This window comes from Triticum urartu, chromosome 2A, assembly GCF_056163025.1.
Source record: "Triticum urartu cultivar PI428250 chromosome 2A, HENAU_Tu73, whole genome shotgun sequence".
Taxonomy (NCBI): Eukaryota; Viridiplantae; Streptophyta; class Magnoliopsida; order Poales; family Poaceae; genus Triticum; species Triticum urartu.
The window spans coordinates 372,687,170-372,711,683 of record NC_141874.1 but is presented as its reverse complement, the minus strand read 5'-3'; the positions used below and the strand labels follow the sequence as shown (position 1 = coordinate 372,711,683).

The following is a 24,514-nucleotide window of genomic DNA, read 5'->3' as shown; positions in this document are numbered from 1 at the left end:
ACCTAAATCATAACAACCATTCTAGATTCCAACCGTCAATCAATATACTATATGGGACTAGCTTTAATGAAAACGTAAAGCCATTTGGCATGTTCATTTACAAAATACTGTTGTTTATCCCCAAATCCACGTCAAACGACCGATCGAATTAGGGGATAGAAGAGAGGGAGGGAGGGTTCAGGAGGTGTATGGACAGGCATCGTCATGGGCGGAGGAGGACATGCGGCGCCCGACCGGGGCCAGGGCGGGGGGCCTGGCGCGCGCCGCCAGGGAGTGGAGGCTGGATCTCGCCGTTAGGGAGGCCATGTGTGGGTGGTGCTGCCACTGCTCTCGAGGAACAGGGGTCGATTTGGATGGCTCATTCGCTGCCATGGATGGGAGGAAGGATTAGAGGGATGGGGTCACCGTGGTGTGCTCGGCGCCGCCGGAGGACACCGGCTTCAGGCGGGATCGGGCACCATAGGTGGTGGTGGTGCTGGCAGGGAGGAGTGGTGCGGGGGAGAGGGAGAGACGAGGGAGAGAGGAGCTCGCGTTGGTGGGTGGGTGGGTGCGCCATCGTGTTGGTGGGTTTCGACGAGGGGAATGAGACAGAGGACTGGATCGGGAGGGGGCCGGGGACGGGGAGGACATGGCGGAGGCGGCGAGTAGATGGGGACGAGGGAGGAGGGGTGCGATGGTGGGAGGGGTCGATGGGATCTGATCTAGGGTTTGGGCTGTGGGTGGGGTATCTCTCTTTTAATTGTTTCTATAGATAGATGAATGGATGGATGTGGAATGGAGAGATGGATGGATGGATGGATGGGCGCCATGTCATCGATCCTTGGGAAGAGTTCTGATTGGTTCGAAAACTTAGTGACTTAAAATAGTTTTCAAGTATTAAAAATAGAGGGATTTTGTGTAGTAGCTATCAGAAAAATTTGCAAAAGGGCACCACACAAATTTTCACTAAAGTTAGACCCCTTTTTATGGATAAGGTCCAATTTGTATGCATTTCTGATCTTTCTAGCTCTTTTTAATCATTTTTCGAGTGCCCAAAATGACTTTTTTTGTGACTGAGCTACCATATATTTGTTGCAAAATTGTACCAAATCAATTTTATAAAATACTAGGACGAATATAATGCACAATTGACGAAATGGTTGGGTGTCAAAAGATTTTATCCACCTCTCGTGAAAAAGACAAATTTTTGCCGATTCAGTAGGAAGCGGGTCAAATTTGAACTGCAGCTGCCTCAAAAATCATTTCTAAGTACTTAAGTATCTATTTAATCAGAGAAACATCAAAAAAATTCCAAGATTCAACCACTAGCTAGGAACAGTCATTCCCGCCGTATTGACTGCATTTTGAAATGGGCATAAAAAATTCAAAAAAATCAAAAAATTGGAAAACCCTCGCATTGTGTCATTATATGTGACCAAGTTACCAGGAAAAATAATAAAATTGTAATACGGTAATTATTTTAAAAAAGTGTTCTCGGAAACGAGCTATCATGTGTGAAGATGCATGGCTTTCAAGCCAACTGGTCAATCTTATGGCCACATTCATGGCATAGTTTGTTCAAATGATCTCATATTGTGCACAAGGGTGCATCTTGGGATGGCAAACAATGTTTCCTAAGGAAGTTTTCATTTTCTTTGGACGAAAAATTCATTTTCTATTTTTCGAGTGCTCAAAATGAGTTTTTTTGTGAAGGACCTACCATATATTTGTTGCAAAATGGGACCAGATCATTTTTTATAATATATTAGGACATATTTAATGTACAATTGACAAAATGGTCGGTCATCAAAAGTATTTATACACCTCTGGTGAAAAAGACAAATTTCCGCCGATTTAGTAGGAAGCGGGTCAAATTTGAACTGCAGTTGCCTCATAGTTTGCTTTTTATTTTTTCCAAAAATCATTTATAGGTACATATGTATCTATTTAATCATAAATACATGGTTTGGTGGCGATACGTTGAGGTTTGGATGGTGGCCGAGGGCTGCAACTCTAGAGCGCGTAAACTCGCATGCCCGTCGCATGGTCACCGCATGACCGTGGTGTTGCCACGTGTTCCGGGCGACCTAGGCATGTCTAGTGAGTTGGGAACTCCCTCGATATGTGTCAGGAAGAAGAAGGTAATAGAAGAATCTCACGAGGAGACTGAACTGAGCTCAAACATGAATTAGCACCCAAGTGTTTGATTAGTGGTGGGGAAAATGCACATGGCCAATGGGCCTGAGTTTTGGCTGAGGATGATCATCTACTAAGGACACTATCTTGGAAAATTTGCAGCTCAAATGGAGGAGCCTAGGTGTCACTTGCTTTGCAACGTACCACACTGGACAGAAATATGAATGTTGAAGCTAGACTCAAATGAATGAATGGATTGATATGAAATTTGGAGGAGGAGGATCATTTGGGCATATGAAGGCACTTTCAAATTTTCATACCATTTGGATAAATAAATGGAACTTCCTTCACAGTGCTCTCCACTGAACAGAAAACTGGGAAAAATACTGAGGGAAATTAGCTAGAATAAATGAGCTAAAATTTGGGGGAGGGAGGTTATATGGGCACGGTCATGTCATGGTAAATTTTCAGCAATTATAAATTAACATAAAATATAGTTACTTCACAAACTGAAAATATCACCAGAAACAAAGATTGGATGCTGAGCTCGCATGTATTGTTAGATGGGGCTCAGATTTTGTGGAGAGCTATGATTTGGGAATATAGAAGATCTGGCAAAAATTCAGCTCATTATGATATGCCTAGCTAGTACTTCCTTCAAAACAGTTTGAGCTGAACTAAACCTTTGGAAATTTGCCGAGGAAGGTTTGCCAGGCAAATGGAGTTGAATATTGTCATGAGGTAATGATTTGGATAGTAAAGAATGCCCAATTTTTTTGGGAATTTTGGGAATGACAGAAATATAGGTTGCTTCACAACCTAGGGCAAAAATTGACCCATGGACATGACACATAGGCAAAATGGATGATGTGGCGCCTAGTCATAGCAATCCACCACAATTTACAAGGTTATGACCATCTATATTGGTCGTGATCAGCTAGAAATAAGGCAGTGGACCAGTGATGTCTGCTTCATGACCATTTCGTGTAAGGAAATTACGACCTTTCTGACCAAAATGGTCGTTATAGTTTAGGGTTTGGAGCCCCCGAACAGCTTTTGACCAATTTCTCTCAAATGGTCGTAAATTTATGACCAATTCTTACAGGGTCACTGACAGAAGGTCACAAGTTGACATATTTCTGGTAGTGTTCATCCATACAAAACTTAACCGAACTTTTAGTGGTGGGGTTAGTGAATATGGCAATGAAATCCCATAAAGTACTGATGTAACATTATTGTATAATTATAAACAAACATTACCCATTGTATGCTATAACAATTCTATGGCCTCAAGTCAAGGAGGCTTCAACAAGAATTCAAACATACGCAAATAATGAAGCTATAACAGCAATCTGTGAAAACAGGATAGTCTGTAAAGATTTGAACATCCACCATACTTCTGTACCTCAAAAAATTCTGAAAAAATTGGGAAAAAAAATAAAAAATTTGTATAGAAAGACAGTACAAAAGGTTTCAGACCCATTTGACGTTCCAGTAAAAAATGTAAAATCGACCACTATAGCCAAAGTTTTTGTTTTGCACCACACAAACCAACAAGCAATTTAATCATCCTTGGCACATTATTTTTATAATACAATGTAATTGTACAAGGGGATAATTATTTTTTTGAGAATCTTCATGAAAAATTCTACATTGTTTCCATGAGCATGAACACAAATGTTCAAGGTCGACCCTCACTTCTCCAATGCGTAACTTCCAATCGCTTCTCTTTTGTGAAAAGATTTTTAAGTTCCCCTCTATATTTTTTTGTTTTTAAACTTTATAAAAGCACTCAACAGAAAGAAATGACTCTCTAAAACTTCCGGGTTGTCTCCCCGGCAGCACTTTCTTTAACATCCATTAAGCTAGGCATAAAGTTCGCAAGTAATGAATCCACCTGGTTCCCAAGGTATATCAAAGCCAATTTTAATTAACAATGATTTGGAATTTAGTAATGAGCACAAAGCAACATATATCATGAAATGTGAAGTCTAACTCTCTTCCTATGCATCGGCATGTCATACAAGAACAATTCATGCACATCAAGTAAAGGCCAATGCATAATATAAGCAATTTCTTGCAATTCTATCGTGTTGGAAACATAGAGAGGCGGCGATATAGTTCCTCTCTCATAATAATTGCAAGTGGGATCAGCAAGCACATGCATATTACATTCATCAAAATTATCATGTGCAATGGTAAAAGGCAACCCATCAATGTAATCCTTAATAAGTGCAAACTTCTTTGATATAGTGTAGTTGGGAGAATTCAAAAAGATAATAGGACTATCATGTGTGGGTGCAATAGCAATAATTTCTTTCTTAACATAAGGAACTATAGCAAGTTCATCTCCATAAGCATAATTCATATTGGCATCTTGGCCACAAGCATAACAAGCATCAATTTCATCAAAAAGGGATATTTCAAATGAATCAATGGGATCATAGCAATTATCATAGCATTCATCCTTCCGTAAGAACAAAGGGAAATTAAACAATGTATGAGTTGAAGAGTTACTCTCATTAGAAGGTGGGAAAAGGTGATCAATCTGCTCTTCCTCATCTTGTTCTTCGCTCTCCTCATCATATTTTTCATCCAATGAGCTCACAGTTTCATCAATTCATTCTTCCATAGACTCCTGCAGAATATTAGTCTCTTCTTGGACAGCGGAGACTTTCTCAATAAATGCATCAATATCGGAATTGTATTTATAATTATCATAGCAATATTTAAGGATAGCTAAATTTTCAGGTCTATAAACATCATCATCAAAATCTTCATACTTTCCAAACAAAGATTCAATTTCATAAGCACCCTTAAAAGCGACAAATTCTTATATTCGTTCCACATCATACTAATTATATCTACCATTGGCATAAGAAGCTAAGGTTTCATTATCATTAAATTTGCATGAAAAGGGAAGGTGTGGAGCATTCATCCTAGAGCAACAAGTAAATCATATCTCAAGCATAAATGCCGAGCATACCAATGCAACATATAAATTTGATCCCATAAAATTTTCCCTTTTTGTGTCAACCTATAATCCCTAAAGTATTCACGTTGATCCAACGTTACTCCCATTATAATGTTGAATGGGGTTTTCTCGGGATTATCAAAGTAGTGCATAATATCTTTCACATAACGAGCATCGAGGGTTTTAGGAGGTTCCCCATCTCCATGAGTAGCAGGTATCACTAATTTTTTTAGTGTTTCGTGTTCCATATCCATATCTAAAGATTGAGAACAACTTAGAACAGGCAATAAAAACTAGTTAGTGATAAACCAAACAAGCACACATGAGAATATTCACCCCACGCTATTTCTCCCCGGCAACGGCGCCAGAAAAAGGTCTTGATAACCCACAAGTATAGGGGGTGGTTTGTAGCCTTTTTTGATAAATAAGAGTGTCGAACCCAACAAGGAGCTAAAGGCAGAACAAATATTCCCTCAACTTCTATCGACCACCGATACAACTCTACGCACACTTGATGTTTGCTTTATCGGAAAGAGGTATGAAACTATTTTGTAGGTGTGATGCTAGAACTACTTTGCAAGAATAAAATTAGAAGTACTTTGTAAGATAATAAAAGTTAGGTGTTTAGAAAAGGGGTTTGTGTTAACAAGAAAGTTATTTGTCCCTAGGCAATCGAAAATAAGTACCGGTAATCATTCTTGCAATTCTATATGAGGGAGAGGCATGAGCTAACATACTTTCTCTACTTGGATCATATGCACTTATGATTGGAACTCTAGCAAGCATCCACAACTACTAAAGATCATTAAGGTCGTGAAACCCAACCATAGCATTAAGTATCAAGTCCTCTTTACTCCCATACACTGTAACCCACTTATCCGCATTTAGGCTAATGTCACCCCCGCAACACAAACAATAAGCAAACCATGAACATATGGCAACACCCTACAACGGGGGCCCCTCACGTTTGTGTGAGAACGGAGGATACCATATGACAGTACCATAAATAAAATATACAATCATACCAACCAAGATCACGATTAACCCACAGGACAAAACGGATCTACTCAAACATCATAGGATAACCATAGATCATTGGGAAATAATATATGGAGTTGAGCACCATGTTTAAGTAGAGATTACAGCGAGAAGAAGAGGTGTTACACCGCTGCATAGAGGGGGAGAAAGTTGGTGTTGACGGTAGCAAGATTGTTGATGTAGATCGTCGTCCCGATCGTTGCCCCGGCGGCACTCCGGCGCCACCGGAAGCGAGGGGGAGAGACCCCCCATCCTTCTTCTTATTCCTTGGCCTGCCCCCTAGATGGGATGAGAGTTCCCTCTCTGGTCCATGGCCTCCATGGCGGCGGAGGGGCGGGAGCCCCTCCTCCGAGATTGGATCTCCCTCCCTGTTCTCTTCTGTTTCGTGTTCCCTAATCTGGCCGAAAACCATTTCTTATATTCCGGGAGATACATAACTCTGATTGCGCTGAGATTTTAACACATTTTTTTCTAGATATAAGATTCCTTGCGCCCGAAGTAGACCTCCAACCGACGTTCGAGGAGGGCACAACCAACAACCACGCGCCAGGGGCCTCTGGCGCGCCTTGGTGTCTTGTGGGATGTGTGGGCCTCCGTTTGCGGTGATTCCAACTCCCCAAAAACACATATATTCCAAAATAATTCTTTGTGAAATTTTATTGCATGTGGACTTCGTTTGATACGGATACTCTGTGATACAAAAAACATGCAGAAAACAGGAAGTGGCACTGGGCACTGGATCAATAGGTTAGTCCAATAAATCATATAAAAAGTTATCATGATGTTTTTCAAGACTCTCAAAATAATATAAGTGAATCATGAGATTTCAACGATTTCTATAAGATAAAACCACCGCCGTGCTCTAAAAAGATATAAGTGAAACACTAGAGCAATTTTGCCAAGCTCAAAAGATATAAGTGAAGCACATAGAGTATTCTAATAAATCATGATTCATGTGTGTCTCTCAAAAGGTGTGTACATCAAGTATGATTGTGGCAAACTAGAAAGCAAAGACTCAAATCATACAAGACGCTCCAAGCAAAACACATATCATGTGGTGAATAAAAATATAACCTCAAGTAAAGTTACCGATAAACGAAGACGAAAGAGGGGATGCCTTCCCGGGGCATCCCAAGCTTAGGCTCTTTGGAATCCTTGAATATTACCTTGGGGTGCCTTGGGCATCCCCAAGCTTAGGCTCTTACCACTCCTTATTCCACAATTTATCAAATCCTTACCCAAATCTTGAAAACTTCACAACACAAAACTTCAACAGAAAATCTCGTAAGCTCCGTTAGTATAAGAAAACAAATCACCACTTTTGGTACTGTTGTGAACTCATTATTAATTTGTATTGGTGTAATATCTACTGTATTCCAACTTTTCCATGGTTCCTACCCCCCGATACTAGCCATAGATGCATCAAAACAAGCAAACAACACGCGAAAAACAGAACAGTTTGTAGCAATCTGGAGATTGCGAGTACTTCTGTAACTCCAAAAATCCTGAGAAATTAGGAAGTCATAGACAATTTGTTTATTAATCCTATGCAAGACGAATCAGTATTTTATCACACTTATGATAAAAATGAAAACTAATCTCCTGGGCGCAAAAGTTTCTCTTTTTCAGCAGGATCAAATCAACTATCACTGTAAGCTATCCCAAAGGTCTTACTTCGCACAAACACTAATTAAAACATAAAACCACATCTAACTAGAGGCTAGATGGATTATTTATTGAAAACAGGACCTAAAAATCAAGAACGAAAATAAAGTTGGGTGGCTTCCCAACTGGCGCTATTGTTTAATGCCCTTAGCTAGGCATAAAACATGAATAGATCTAAGTATTCTCATCTTCAGTATGCAATTCTTTTCTCATCAAATCCTCCAAAACCCGTCTAAGCAATGCTATCCTTTCCTTTATTTACCTCCTAGAGGATGAACTTAAATCATGGAAGGGACTTTGATTGGTAATTTTGACATTCATAAACCCATAGTCGGGATCATCACCATATATATCATCATATAAGATACGAAGCTCGTTTTAAAAAGGTTCTTTCATCATTTTATTCCACCAATATCTATTAAATCCTACATAAATTCCTCTACTTGTCCAATCAAACTCCTCAAAAGTTTCAAGATACAAAGATTGAGAGATGTCTGAATGGGGCACTCTTCTCCTCAGATTTTCACTGTAAGATTGATAATCCCTAGATTCCAAACTACGCATAGTTTCTTTATCATGAAGGATATCTATAATTGGAGGGTATTCAACATGCTTTTTATAGAAAGCGAAAATATCCCTAACTTCTTGTATTATAAAATCAAATTCACGCATAAGGATAATAGTGGCAATCTTTTTAGCTATTGGATGATTAATGTTAGGAAGTACATAAAATACTTTTTGCAAGGCAGGATCAAGATGCACAAATTTTCTTTCCAATTTATCAACAAGCATAACAATAGCATCCGCATAACAATTTATCTCCAGAAGAATAGATCTTTTATTAATAGGCATGGATCCCATACAATCAAATAATTCTTGGATAACACTCTTCCTGATAATATTACCATCCCCCACACGAAAGATTTTTGTTTTGTAATTAGGCGGATTTTCGACATGATTAGAGGAACAAGATTCTAGTTTTTCCTCAAGATTATCAATGATAACCTCCCTAGTTTCAGACATGGTGGCAATTGGCAAACGAGCAAACGAAGAAGACGAACGGAAGAGGGGCGAAGAAAAGGCGAATATTTTCAAAAATCATTTTAGAAGTGGGGGAGAGAAAACAAGAGGCGAATGACAAATAATGTAATGCGAGGGATATGAGTTTATAATGGGTACTTGGTATGTCTCGTCTTGGCGTAGATCTCCCCGGCAACGGCGCCAGAAATTCTTCCTACTACCTCTTGAGCTTGCGTTGGTTTTTCCCTTGAAGAGGAAAGGGTGATGCAGCAAAGTAGAGTAAGTATTTCCCTCAGCTTTTGAGAACCAAGGTATCAATCCAGTACAAGATAACACAACAAGCCACCGAATACCTGCAGAAACAAACACCAACTTGCACCCAACACGACAAAGGGGTCATCAATCCCTTCACGGTTATTTGCAAAGTGAGATCTGATATAGATGGATAAACGGTAAAGTAATATTTTTGGTTTATAGATCAGAAAGTAAAAGATTGCAAAGAAAGTAAACAAGAAACTAAAATTGTAGATCGGAAACTTATATGATGGAAAATATTACGGTGGGTGAACAAATTACTGCTGAGCAATTGATAGAAAAGCGCAAAGTTATGATGATATCTAAAGCAATGATCATGAAAATGGGCATCACGTCCGTGTCAAGTAGACCGAAAAAATTCTGCTTCTACTACTATTACTCCACACATCGTCCGACTCATGCCTGCATCTAGAGTATTAAGTTCATAAGAACAGAGTAACGCATTAAGTAAGATGACATGATGTAGCGGGATTAACTCAAGCAATATGATGAAAACCCCATCTTTTTATCCTCGATGGCAACAATACAATACGTGTCGGTTCCCCTTCTGTCACTAGGATCGAGCACTGCAAGATTGAACCCAAAGCTAAGCACTTCTCCCGTTGCAAGAAAAACCAATCTAGTTGGCCAAACCAAATTGATAGTTCGAAAAGACTTGCAAAGATATCAAATCATGCATATAAGAATTCAAAAGAGATTCAAATAATATTCATCGATAAGCTGATCATAAATCCACAATTCATCGGATCTCGGTAAACACACCGCAAAAAAGTATTACATCGAATAGATCTCCAAGAACATTGAGGAGAACTTTGTATTGAGAATTAAACAGAGAGAAGCCATCTAGCTACTAGCTATGGACCTGTAGGTCTATGGTAAACTACTCATGCTTCATCGGAGAGGCAATGGTGTTAATGTAGAAGCCCTCCGTGATCGAATCCCCCTCCGGCAGGACGCCGGAAAAGGCCCCTAGACGGGATCTCACAGGTACAGAAGATTGCGGTGGTGGAAAAGTGGTTTCGTGTCTCCCTTGGAAGGTTTTGGGGTATTTGAGAATATATAGGCGGAAGAAATAGGTCGGTGGAGTCACGAGGGGCCCACAAGCATGGGGGTGTGCCCTACCCCCTTGGCGTGCCCTCCAACCTTGTGGCCGCCTCGTGGCTTCTCTGACTTGCACTCCAAGTCCTCTGGATGTCTTCTGGTCCAAGAAAAATCATCGTGAAAGTTTCATTCCGTTTGGACTCCGTTTGGTATTCCTTTTCCGTGAAACACTAAAACAAGGAAGAATAGAAACTGGCACTGGGCTCTAGGTTAATAGGTTAGTCCCATATAAAATAGCATATGAATGCATATAAAACATCCAAAACAGATAATATAATAGCATGGAACAATCAAAATTTGTAGATATGTTGGAGACGTATTGTAAGTGCATCTAGTGCCACCCCTAGTTGGTTTTGGAGTATTGACGACAAACTTGGTTGAGGGACTAATGTGTTTGTGAGAATTGCAGGATAACACAAGCAGTAGTCCCTCATTGATTCGGTTTACCTACCAAAGACGACCCCTAAAAATGTGTGAAGACATTGAAGACAATGGTGGTCTGTGAAGATATTCACATTGAAGACTATGACATGAGAAGACATCACGTGAAGACTATGGAGTGCGAAGACATAGTTGTTTCATAGTTCCTTTTCTTCTTTGTTGAGTCATAGGTACCACCGTACTGTTAAGTGGGGTCCACGTGAACAAAGTCAGAGTGACTGATGTGATGCTCAACTAAATCCTATGTCTTCGAGCGAAGACGATGAGAGCAAATCTTATCCAGAGCTGGATGAGTCAGCTTAACTTATAGCCCAAGTCAAGCTGCCGCGTGTGTTTGAAATCTGACCGTTGGACACATGTCAGTTCCTTATTGATCCAGGGTCATTTCGTACAAATCAGGTCGGGTTTCCTCCTGGCTATAAATAGCCCACACCTACACCATAAATTGGTGGCTGCTCAGAGTTAGTGCTCGGCTTTTGTCGTTTGAGAGCAACCCACCTCCGAAGCATTTGAGAGAGAGATCCTTGCGAGGACAAAGACCAAAACACCCAGAGCCAAAGAGTGTTAGGCATCACTGAAGTCTTTTTGTCCGCGTGATCTGAAGACTTGTTACACTTGAGGACTGTGAATCCTCCAGCCGGTTAGGCATCGCGTTCTGAGCGTCCAAGAGTCATTGTGGATCGCCGGTGAACAAAGTCTGTGAAGGTTTGGAAGTCTACCTTGAAGACTTACCAGAGTGATTGGGCGAGGACTGTGTGTCCTTAGCTCAAGGGGAATAAGGTGAAGATGCGGTCTTCTGAGTTAAATCTCAGCCTCCCTAACCAGACGTACAATTGTCACAACAACTGGAACTGGTCTACCAAATCCTTGTCTTCATCAAGCTATTGGTTCTATCCTTCACTTCCCTTTACTTTACAGTTTGTCTTCGTTAAGTCACGGGCTGCATGTATATGATCTAATTGACTTCACGAGTGAAGATTGTTTACTGTTTGGCTTCGTACTGTCTTCCATCCAGATCCTTACTACCTAGTTGCTGATAGTCTTCGTGCTTTCACTTCATTGCTTACTTGACTATGGCTTGTCTAGTGTAGTCTACCTTCCGCTGCATATCAATAGGTTCATTTCTATTGTTTGTCTTCAGAGCCACCGTGTTTTGAAGACTTTCATAAAAATCGCCTATTCACACCCCTCTAGTCGATAACTAGCACTTTCAATTGGTATCAGAGCAAGGTGCTCCCTTGTTCTATGTGATTCGGTTTAACCACCTGGAGTTTTAGCTATGTCGACTATAGGGATAATCAAAGTCTCCGCTGTGTGCCCTATCTTCGATGGCACTGATTACCCTTACTGGAAGAATAAGATGCGCATGCATCTTGAATCCATAGACATCGACCTTTGGTATGTCGTCAAGAACGGTGTTCCCAAGGTCGGTGAAGGTGTCACCGCTGGCGATGTCAAGAGGTTCATTCAACTAGACTCAACCGCCAAGAACATCATCTATGGTCACCTGACAAAAGGACAGTACGGCCATGTGAGTGCACTGGAAACTATGAAGCTAGTCTGGGACTGGCTCTCCAAGGTCAAAGAAGGCGTCTCAACCCAGAGAGACTCAAGGATTCGTGTTCTTCGCAACCTCTTCAACCGCTTGAAGAGAAATGACAATGAGAATGTCCAGCTCACAGTTGATCGCCTCACTGATATCACAAATGAACTTCGCGCACTCGGCGCCACTGAGATCACCAAGCACGAAATCGTCAAGACACTTCTGAGATCGCTTGACAGCTCATTCGACACCTTGGCCGTGATGATTCAAGAACGCCCTGACTTCAAAACTCTCGATCCGTCTGACATACTTGAGAGGCTCAACACACATGAGTTCCAGCAATCTGAGAAAAGAGATATATATGGTCCTAACTATGGTTGAACTCGCGCTTTGAAGGCAAAAGTTATTTCCTCATCTGAAGAAGAATCTGACTACAGTTCTGAGGATCCTGAAGACATTGGAAAGGAGCTTTCTATGCTTGTGAAGAAGTTCCAGAGGTTCATCAAGAAGAAAGACTTCAGAAAGTCCTCAAGATCCAACTCAAGAAACGATGAAGCTTCCTCACGTGACTACAAGAAGAGTACATGCCACAAGTGCAAGAAACATGGTCACTACATCTCTGAGTGTCCTCAGTGGGATAATGAGACCAAGAAGAAGAAGAGCAAGGAATATGATTCTAATGACAAGAATAAGAAGAAACCCTCAAAGTCTTCTTCCAAGTCTTCGTCGAAGTCTTCATCACACAGGAAGAGCTCATCCAGCAAGGCTCATGCGTTTGTTGGCAAGGAGATGGATTCAGGGGAGGAGTCTACATCTAAGGAGGCAGAGGTGGAGTCTGAAGAAGAATCTGATTCAGGCGTGGCAAGCCTGGCTCTAGCTTCAGCGTATGTCGCCAAGTCCATCTTCAACACTGAAGGCAATGGCTTCATCACCAACACTGATGCTAATGATGAGGATGACTCTGCTCCCACCTACTGCTTCATGGCACGTGGTGCCAAGGTAAACTCATGCGATGCTTACTTTCAAACTTCAAGTGAAGATGACTCTGAATGTGAATCTAAACCTAGCTACAAAACACTTGCTAAAATTGCAACAGAACAACAAAATGCTATGGAACATATTCGAAAGTTGCTATACAAAAGAGATGACCTGTTGGACGCCGAAATGACTCAAACTCAGTCCTTAATTGAAGACATTAAAAATATTCATGTTAAGTACGAAGAACTTGAAAGTCGTCATGAAACGCTCTCAACTACTCATGGAAAGCTCTCCTACGATTAGTTTCAATGGAAGCAAGAGCTTGAGAACTTGAGATCGGCTCATGAAGATCTTCAAAAGGAGAACGCGAGTCACTCCGTGCTCAACATATCAGTTCCGCTCGGGAAGACTTTGAGCCACCATGTTCAAAATGTCTTGAGCGTGATAATGCTACTTCTGTTGCTGGATGTTCTACTGCTACTACTGTTGCTATGTCTTCAACTACTGATGTGGAAACTAACCCCTCTTCTGAGGATACCACTACTATTGCTGATTAGAATGCCAGGTTGAAGACATTGCTCGAAACAGGGATGTACAAAAGCCTCAAAGGGCATCAAACACTGTGCAATGTACTCAAGAAACGGATTCTGAACCGAAACCCTAGGAAAGAGGGTGTTGGTTTCGAGAGGAAAATGAATGTTGATGGGTTCATACTGGAAGCCTGAGCAGTACCCCAAAACCACATGGGTTGCTGCAAAGGAACCTTTCAGTGGATCCATCTACCTTATCCGGCTTCACTTGTGCTAATCCTATTATCATTGATGAATCCTTTGATGCGAACTATAAACTGTTTAGGAATCAGAATGGTGAAGTGTTTGCTAGGTATATTGGTACAAAAACTGCAGGAATGGACCACCTTTCAAGAAGATCTAGGTGCCCAAAAGTTGTCTTGAGAAACTTCCTGTGAATGTCATCATGACACCACCAGGGAAGAAAACAAACCCCAGACCAAAGGCTTCATATGGTCCAAAGGCTTCATACAGACAGAGGACTCGCCAGAGCCACCCTAACGCCAATGTTTTGCAGGGAAACTATACTCAGACTGATGAATATGAGTGTGTTTCGTCAAACAGCCATGTTCATAAGTCCATGAACTATTCTGCTTATTCTTATGAGTATTATTCACATCCTGCAAGGCTATTTGCTAGAGCTCCAAAGCCAAAGTTCTCAGATGCTGCACTTAGACTCATTGCTTCTAAGCCACCCCTGAAGATGTGGGTGGTTAATAAAGATTAACTCTCTTTTGCAGGGAAAGGTCTCCAGCTGGAAATCAAAGGCGTGTGATGCTTATGCTGGGGACCTAAAACATCTTGTGGGGCGCAAGATAAAAGCCCTAATGGTCTTATTATGTATTTCGTCCTAGGATTTCTTGACGAACACCCTATTTATCCTAACCAAGACCAAAACTTTCATAATCCGCTTGTTCGTCAAATGTTTATGCTTCACGTTTCCCTTGGTGAAGCCTATCCCCTAACTGCACTGTAGGGTACGATACCAAAGGCTTCTGAGTGGATTATGTACATTGGATGCACGAACCACATGACTGGTGATCGAAGTCTTCTCATGGACTCAACCTTACTTCCATCTGAAAAAATTCACATCACATTTGCTGACACTGGTAAAAGAAAGGTATTGGGTCTAGGTAGAGTTGCAATCTCAAAGGATCAGCACATGGATAAAGTGATGCTTGTTGAATCCCTTGGTTTCAACTTAATGTCTGTCTCAATGCTTTGTGACTTGAACATGATTGTGATATTTGGAAAATATCGTTGCCTTGTGCTTATGGAATCTGACAAATCTCTAGTCTTTGAAGGGTACCGAAAAGATGATCTGTACATGGTAGATTTCTCAGCAGGACCACGGTTGGCAGTTTGTCTTCTAGTAAAAGCTTTAGAGTGCTAGCTCTGGCATCGGGGGCTAGGGCATGCTGGCATCAGGAACTTGTACACACTCGCGAAGAAGAAACATGTTGTAGGCATCGAGGGTGTCAAGTTCAAGAAGGATCATCTGTGTGGTGCCTATGAAGCTGGAAAGATGACAAGGGTCAAGCATCCCTCGAAGACAATCATGACGACATCTCGTCCCTTTGAGCTGCTTCACATGGACTTATTCGGCCCTACTCACTAATCTACTCTTACTACCACTGGCTGCCTTTATGGCTTTGTCATTGTTGATGATTACTCAAGATATACATGGGTGCATATAATCCTCTACAAGAATGAAGTGCAGGATGTCTTCAGACGATTCGCCAATCATGCCATGACGAACTATGGCATCAAGATCAAACACATCAGAAGTGACAATGGCACAGAGTTTAAGAACACCGGCCTCGACACTTATCTTGATACATTGGGAATCACTCATGAGTTCTCAGCTCCATACACACCTCAACAGAATGGCATCATGGAGCGCAAGAACAGAACCCTCATTGAGATGGCATGGATGATGCTTGATGAGTACAAGACACCAAGGAAGTTCTGGCCTGAAGCCATTGCCACTGCATGTCACGTCATCAACCGTGTTTATCTTCACAAGCTTCTAAAGAAGACATCATATGAGCTACTAACTGGTAAGAAGCCAAATGCCAGTTACTTCAGAGTATATGGTGCTAGGTGTTGTATCAAGGATCCACACCACACTTCCAAATTTGCATCGAAAGCACATGAAGGTTTTATGCTTGGTTATGGAAAGGATTCGCACTCCTACAGAGTCTTCAACCTCTTTCACTATAAAGTGGTTGAAACTATGGATGTGCGGTTCGATGAAACTAACGGCTCGCAAAGAGAGCACCTGCCAAATGTGCTGGATGAAGTCCCACCAAGTGAATCCATCAAGCTCATGGGTACTAGAGAAATCATACCTTCAGAGGCTCGGGCTGAAGAAGAACTCATCGTCTCTGCACCAAATCAACCCAAAGACAATGCTCAGCCTGAAGTCAATGCCGATAATGAAGACAATGATCAGCAAGACCAAGGTCTTCATCCAGTTCATCCTCGTGTTGCAAATGAAGTGCAGATTGAGAAGATAATTGATAGCATGAATGCACCTGGTCCACTCACTCGTTCAAGAGCAACACAGCTAGCAAATTTCTGTGGGCACTTTGCATTTGTATCTATATCTGAACCCAAGAAAGTTGCTGAAGCCTTCATGGAACCTGAATGGAATCAAGCGATGCAAGAAGAGCTTCAACAGTTCGAACTGAACAATGTGTGGAATTGGTTAAGCGTACTAATCCTCGCAAACACAATATCATTGGCACCAAATGGATCTACCGCAACAAACAAGATGAGCATGGTCAAGTTGTCAGAAACAAGGCTCGTCTCGTTGCTCAAGGTTACACTCAAGTAGAAGGAATTGACTTTGATGAAACCTTTGCTCCTGTGGCTAGCCTTGAAGCCATCGTATACTGCTAGCCTATGCCAACCATCATGACATCCTTCTATACCAAATGGATGTGAAGAGTGCCTTCCTGAACGGAAAATTTGAAGAAGAAGTGTATGTTGCACAACTAGCTGGTTTTGAAGACCCAAAGCGTCCTGACATGGTATACAAGCTCAACAAGGAACTGTATGGCCTCAAACAAGCCCCTCGTGCTTGATATGACACACTCAAAGACTTCCTGAAGAGCAAAGGCTTCAAGCCTGGTTCCCTAGATCCTAGACTCTTCATGAAGACATATGATGGAGAATTGTTTGTCTGCCAAATCTATGTAGATGGCATTATCTTCAGCTGCACTGACAAGAAATAAAGTGATGAGTTTGGACACATGATGCAAGAGCCATATCAGATGTCCATGATGGGTGAGATGAAATTATTCCTAGGTATTCAAATCCGTCAGCAGAGCAACGACATTTTCATATCTCAATAGAAATACCTCAAATATTGCCTGAAGAATTTTGGAATGCAAGACTGCAAAGGGTACATGATGCCAATGCCAACCAAAGGTCAATTGGGTCCCATCGACAATGATAAAGAGTTCGGTCAAAAGGTATACCGCTCCATGATTGGTTCTTCACTCTATTTATGTGCATCAAGGCCAGATATAATGCTTAGCGTTTGCATGTGTGCCCGATTCCAAGCGGCACCAAAGGACTCGCATCACTTAGCTGTGAAGCGAATTCTTTGATATTTGGCCTACACCCCAACACTAGGATTGTGGTATCCAAAGGGCTCAGAGTATGATCTAGTTGGATTCTCAGATGCTGATTATGCTGGTGACAAGGTTGATCACAAGTCCACATCAAGCATATGTCACTTTCTTGGACGATCTCTTGTATGTTGGTCTTCAAAGAAGCAGAACTATGTATCTCTCTCCACTACTGAATCTGAATACATTGCTGCTGGATCTTGCTGCTGTCAGCTTCTATGGATGAAGCAAACTCTCAAGGACTATGGCATCCACCTGAAGCATGTGCCACTCTACTGCGACAATGAAAGCACCATCAAGATTGCCAATAACCCAGTTCAGCACTCAAAAACAAAGCACATTCAGATCTGTCATCATTTTCCTAGAGATCATGTCATGAAGGAAGATATTGATATCATTCACATCAACACTAAAGAGCAATTGGCAGACATCTTCACAAAGCCCTTGGATGAGAAAAGGTTTTGCAAGTTGCGGTGTGAGCTAAATATCTTAGAATCCTCAAATGTCCTGTAATTGGACACACATCCTAATGCTTATGCATGTTGATGACTTAGATGTGCAACACACGAAGCAACGTATATCTTCAATCAATGAAGACATACACTCTATGTTTGAATACATTAAAGTGGAATTTGACTTCGGAGCGCCACAATAATTGTGCGTCGTGTCTGGGTCTAAAACTTCCTATGCGGTGGATGATGCCACCACCACAATCTTTTCGAAGTGTTTCATGTGGCGTCAAAATTGCATAGTCTTCACATTTGTTTTGGTCTGATATATATAAATATTCTTGTGTTCTGTCCTCTATAGCATTCACTTGTAGCTATGTCTTCATGATTGAATCTTTTCTTGATCTAAGTGAATGTGATCGGACCCTAACCTTTTCTGTGCTTCTACCTCAAATTCTATCTATCCAAATCATATGCATTCTATTGAAACCTGTCGTTTGTCTTCTCTGGGTCCTTGTCAGTAGAAAACAAAGAGACAAACATTTAAATCTATTTTTAATGCCATATCCTTTTTTCTTGAAAACCGGAGAAGCCAAAACGACCACATGACAATCCAGGCGTGCGTGGGAACATGGAACAACTTTCAATAAGTTACATGCATGCCACGTGTACTTCAGATGTGAACCACCAGGGGCACCTGCGTAATTACACTATGTCGTCCCTGTCCTTACAAATACACAACTCACCTCGGTCATTATCTCTTCTCCCACCTCTCCACCTCACACAAACCCTAGTGCCTCTGCTAGCTCGCGTCAACGTCAGAGACGAAGCGCTTAGCTGCCGCGACTTCTTCGATGCCGTCCTCACGCCGGCCGTGGACCTCGTCCTCTCCGCCGTCGCCGTAGGTGTCTTCCATCGCCAAGTTAGGGTATAGAAGATTGAACTGCTCGACCTCTCTCTACCTCGTCTAGCAGTTCGTTAGCGGTAATTAAAACTTACTTTTTACTACCTTTTTGATCTGTCAAATCCATCCACTTCAATCAAAAGTGGTTTCTTCACTTCCAAATATGGATCCATCCTTATGTGCATCTCATATCATGCCAAGTATATTCACGTATGCTTCATAACTAGTTAGATTCCTCAGTTGTACTTATTCATGGATTCGTACAAATCTGGAACCGACTCTCTTCAAATAAGTGAATGTTTTCGCTCTATGAGGTCAATGTCTTCAAACTGATTTTTCTTCAAAATCTTTTGAGAATGTATATGACCTCTTCCCCTTCCCTCGCACCGTAATGTTGTCACAGGTACATGTTCATAGGAAAATCCCTTGGTTCTCATAGTCTGCATTCATTTGCAAAGTTCTTACAGCAACACATTCACTCACCTGAAGCCAGTTCCTGTCTGACCAGCAAAAGGAAGCCATTCACTGTCTTGAAGCCATTCAGTATGAATATAATGGCAACAGAGAAATCAGCCAGAAAGGGCGGCAGGCAGCACCGTGGAGATACATCTAAGGATTTACCTCCAGATCTGTTTGAGCTGTACAAGTCAGATCCTGAGGAAAGCTACAACTAGCGCAAGACCCGAATCCAACAGATTCAAAGATATTGGGCAGAAGAATGGTTCATGTATAGATTTTTGACTGCTGAATATGCTGAAAAGAATGCCATCAAGCGCCCCTAGGGAGATATTCTATACAGAAATTTGCAGCCAAAGTCCAAGTCTGAAGCCATTGCTCAAGGCTTCTACCCTTGCATGGTCCGAGGACCGAAGCCAGGCAATGCCGACCTATCATCCTTGCTGTGGTGTCGTGAAGACAATCTGTTCAAGTGCAATTATGAATTTGCAAAGGAGTCCGCTGTCAAAAACAAGAAGGAGTTTGGCCTCAACTTCAACTCTGGCCCATTTGCTCCAAGGGCTGATGGCACACGTGATGCCAATCCAAATGTCATCGGCCCCTTCTACAACTTCGATGGCCTTCTCTCTCATATAGCTGTACAGAGGGTTACAGTGGAGCACTCTACTATTGATAATGATTCTGAAGAAGCACCAGCACCACCAAAGCAGCAGTAGAAGAAGAAAACCAAGGCTTCAAGGTCGTCTGCCTCACCAAAAGCTTCACGTGTGAAGCCATTGGCCACTGCACCTCCTGAAGATAGTGTACAGTCTGAAGACTTGTCTCGTGTCTCCAAGAAGGTTGAGAAGACCAAGAAAGCCACAAAGCCTAAGAAGATTTTCGGGCATGAACTGACTCCAACTGCCATTCTCAGGAACGAAGAAGACACCATCGATCTGTCAAGTGACGAAGATCTTGGTGATGACGCAGTTGAGCAACTCATCAAGAGCAAGCAAGAGGCGGAGATCTTCAATGATCTGCCTCTCTTTGACGTGGATATTCTGAACAACTTCATTGATGAGTGGTTCGATGACCAGAGCATAAGCATCGATGATCTTCAGCTTCCTATGGATATCAGCGTCACCTTCCACGGAGCCATTGCTAATGAGTTGGCCTTGGCTCAGAAGATTGTTGAGCTCAAGAACAAAATTGACTATGCGAAGGCTCACTTCAAGAGGAACATGGCCCAGCTCAGCGTGGCATATGTTCAGATCTTCAAGAAGTTGTTGCATGAGCTCAAGGAATAGTTTCACAAGAAATGTGAAGAAGCTAAAGGTTCAAGAGAGTGCATGAAGTACTTTGTGCAGAAATGCGTTCAAGAACACAATGAGGCTGAGAAGTGCAAGGCTCTTGGACGTCTTGGCATCGACCCTAAGATGGCTGCCAAGCCAACAAAGAAGTCTGTTGTGGCCCAAACTGAAGCACCAAGGCAGGAAGAACCTCGCATTGTCTTCCCTACTAGCATGACAGGCTCAAAGCCTAAGGTCCCCTCAGCAGCTTTAGAACTGAAGAAGACAAGGGCTGCTGAAGCTGATGCCAAGAAGTGCAAGCACAAGAACACTTCTGATGATGCACCATCGAAAAAAATTGAAGACAAAGTCTTCCAAGAAAGAGTGTGCTGCGGCCTCTGAGCCCCTTGTTGTTGAGCCCATTTATATTGCCCGTCCAGCCTCCACCAACCAAGAACGTCGCCTCGTGATCCACGAGCCTGCTTTCACAGAGGATCCCAAAGATGAAGAAGTTCCAGCTGTTGACCCCATCACAACCGAAGACATTGGTCGTGAAGACAATGTTGATGATGATGCGGTCCTTCCTCAACTTGAGCATCAAGTGGTATCATCGCCTGTTCTTACGAACTGCAAACTCATCATTATTGGTCGTCCCCTAACGCCAATCACTCAAGATGATTCGTGGGCTGATCGCCCTCAACAAGACACACCCATTCATGAAGACACACCCAGAACTCCAACACCTCAAGTTACCACTCCGGTGCTTGACAATGATAGCTACATTGTACAAACCTCTCCATCACCATAGGCGTCGCCCGCTTTTCATAGGCTTCGCAAAGGCCCCAGGCCATAGGTCACCATGTCGAGCATTCCAGAAGGGGAAGTGCAAAAAATCTCAGTAGCACGTCAAGTGTTTCCTGAAGCCACTCCAACTGTGAATGTCTCCGACTCTAAAGCTAAAGATGTTGAAGACATTCCGGCTGCATCAGCCGATGAAGAAAATGAAGAAACAAGAGAAGAAGAAAGAGTTGCTGCACCCCCTTCTACTGACCAAGTCATTCTCGAGGAGAATGGGTCTATGCCCGACCCTCCTATTATTGAACAGACGGTGGTTGAAACTACTGAGGCTGCCACAAACAATGATGTTGAAGCCAATGACACTGTCGTGGCTGAAGACAATGTGGCGCCTGAAGCCAATGTGGAACCTGAAGCTAATGTGGTGCCTGAAGCTCAAGTATAACCTGAAGCCACTGTGAATGTTGAAGCCACTGTTCCACCTCCAAGGCCTCACACCATTGAACATGCCTATAATCGTGGTGAACTTGTCACAGTTTAATGGCCCATCATGGTTCCTCCCACTGCTCCCAGACCTCAATATGACTATCATGTGGAGCAGAGGCCACAAGTTCAGAAGCCAAACCCTAGGCTACCAAGGCTTCCAGGTGCTGCCACATCCCTAGGATCATTCAATGTGAACAGCTTTAGGGTACACAGTACCTTCTTCGATAGCGCCAAGAATCCGCACTCGAAGCCAAATATCTCATCCGATCGATTCTGGAGCTATCAGCAGCACAACTACTACTCCTGCATTCTATACAATTAGGGGAGAATCTTTCCACACATGCTCCTTGATTGTGAAGCCATTGTAGGGCTTCCCTGTCTTGAAGAAGCCCTTGACTGTTTCAGGGAAGTTGGTCTTTTGCCATTCGTTACGGGCAAGGAGCACTGGAATGAAGAACTGCTGGTACAATTCTATGCAACACTTCATATTCGCGGCTACAACAGGGATCCTAAGACATGGGTTATTGAGTGGATGACAGGAGATGTGCATCATGAAGCCAAAGCTCAAGACATCATCGAGCTTACTTCCCTACCCACTCCAGGCGACTTCTATGAGCCTGGTTGTCAGTGTCATCGCGATGAATTGTAGAGTGTCTTCTAGAGGCCTGAACCCAATATGAGTGAGATGTTAAGTATGATGAAGCCATTGCATTCTAATGCTGAATATCCCAAGGAATTCTTCGTAAAATACCTCGAGTACTTGCCCCGCATAGTATATCACATTCTGAGGCATACTCTATGGCCAATCAAGGGATATACTTCTGAAGCCAAACTTGAAGGAGCCATGAAGACTTTAGTGTTTTACAACATCAATGGCATCAGATTCAACACCCAGGATTTCTTCATCAGACAACTTGCTGCATCTGGGATTGATCTGTTTGGCCTGCAGTTTTATGCTCCATGGGTGATGCGCGTGATCAAGCTCCACTATTCTGTTGACTATCAGCCCTCAACGCGCAACCATCTTGTTTTTCTTCCTGAGGTTGATCTGTCCATTGAAGCTATCTACCCAGAGCCTGCCAAGAAACCTCTATATCTTCATAATGTTGATCATCAAAGCTTCACGCAACCAATAGAAGGAATTCATGTCCCCAATGTTGCAACTCCTGCTTATCCTTTGACTGGCAATATATGTGTGCCTCATCGTGCAAACACCAAAGACACCGACAATACAATTGCTCAAAGGCCTCGGAAGTGTTCTCGTGCACTCAATGACTGAGAGCATCTTGTGGCCTTACATGAGAAGCAGGATAAGCATCATGACAGGCTAAAGCGTCAGATGTAGAGTATCTTGGTGGACGTTAATCACATTAGAAACTTGGCCACCAAGAACTCGTTCGTTGCCCCTGAAGCCTGTCGGCGGTCGTGGAAGAGTCTCACACTACTATGCCCTGAAGAAGATCTTCGCGAAGATGGCTTCGCTAAGGGTTTCAAATTTGATTCCATACCTCCAAGCAATGCAAGCTGGTGCCGCACTCCATCAATAGAAGATTCTGAGTACTCGTCTTCGGCCGCAACTGTTGTTACGAGAGTCATCGATGAAGAATACGACGCTACTTCACTAACCATGGCTTCACTACTCCTAATGGGGACGAGTAGACACTCTTTGTCTTCAAACCTTTTTGGTCATTACTGGCAAAAGGGGGAGAAGCATATGATTTGATAGTCTTCAAGTGGGTCCTTATGGGTGGTTGCACTATTTTTGCCAAGTGTTTACAACTCTCGTCTTTTGATACATTTGGTTCTTTGGGTTGTAACACTTAAACTCGATGGTCGCCTGGTACTTTTTTCTTCTACTCCGTGATGCGATGATAAATTCCGCATGAAGTCATTCCGCAGACGTCCATTTTTCATTATGCATGTCATTATCTTTGTTATATCTTTATATGCATGATGAATTGTCTTCATAAGTTGAAGAGGATCTCCATAAAGTAAAACCTGCCACGTGCATTTGCATTCAAAAGCAAACTACTTATATGCACATCTTCAGGGGGATCCTTTTGCTACTTATGAAGACAATGCCTGAATTCTTAACTTTCACATACTTTTATCCCTGTTGTAAACTTCAACCAGTTTGTCATCAATCACCAAAAAGCGGAAGATTGTAAGTGCATCTAGTGCCACCCCTAGTTGGTTTTGGAGTATTGATGACAAACTTGGTTGTGGGACTAATGTGTTTGTGAGAATTGCAGGATAACACAGGTAGTAGTCCCTCATTGATTCAGTTTACCTACCAGAGACGACCCCTAAAAATGTGTGAAGACATTGAAGACAATGGTGGTCTGTGAAGATATTCACATTGAAGACTATGACATGAGAAGACATCACGTGAAGACTATGGAGTGTGAAGACATAGTTGTTTCGTAGTTCCTTTTCTTCTTTGTTGAGTCATAGGAACCACCGTACTGTTAAGTGGGGTTCAAGTGAACAAAGTCAGAGTGACTGGTGTGATGCTCAACTAAATCCTATGTCTTCAAGCGAAGATAATGAGAGAAAATCTTATCCAGAACTGGATGAGTCAGCTTAACTTGTAGCCCAAGTCAAGCTGTCGCGTGTATTTGAAATCTGACCATTGGACACGTGTCGGTTCATAGTGACCTAGGGTCATTTCGGACAAATCAGGTCGGGTTTCCTCCTGGCTATAAATAGCCCACCCCCTACACCATAAATTGGTTGCTGCTCAGAGTTAGTGCACGACT

The 24,514-nt window shown here is 42.4% G+C and overlaps 1 protein-coding gene across 1 annotated transcript in view; it reads left to right on the top strand.

Moving 5' to 3' along the window:
- Positions 1–19,424, top strand: part of LOC147985150 (uncharacterized) — a 100,326-nt gene extending 80,902 nt beyond the window's left edge. The window contains exon 2 of the mRNA XM_087541433.1: positions 19,259–19,424. Within this exon, the coding sequence (XP_087397559.1) occupies positions 19,259–19,424 (166 nt within the window). The remainder of the gene's footprint in view (positions 1–19,258) is intronic.
- The last annotated feature ends 5,090 nt before the right edge of the window (positions 19,425–24,514 follow it).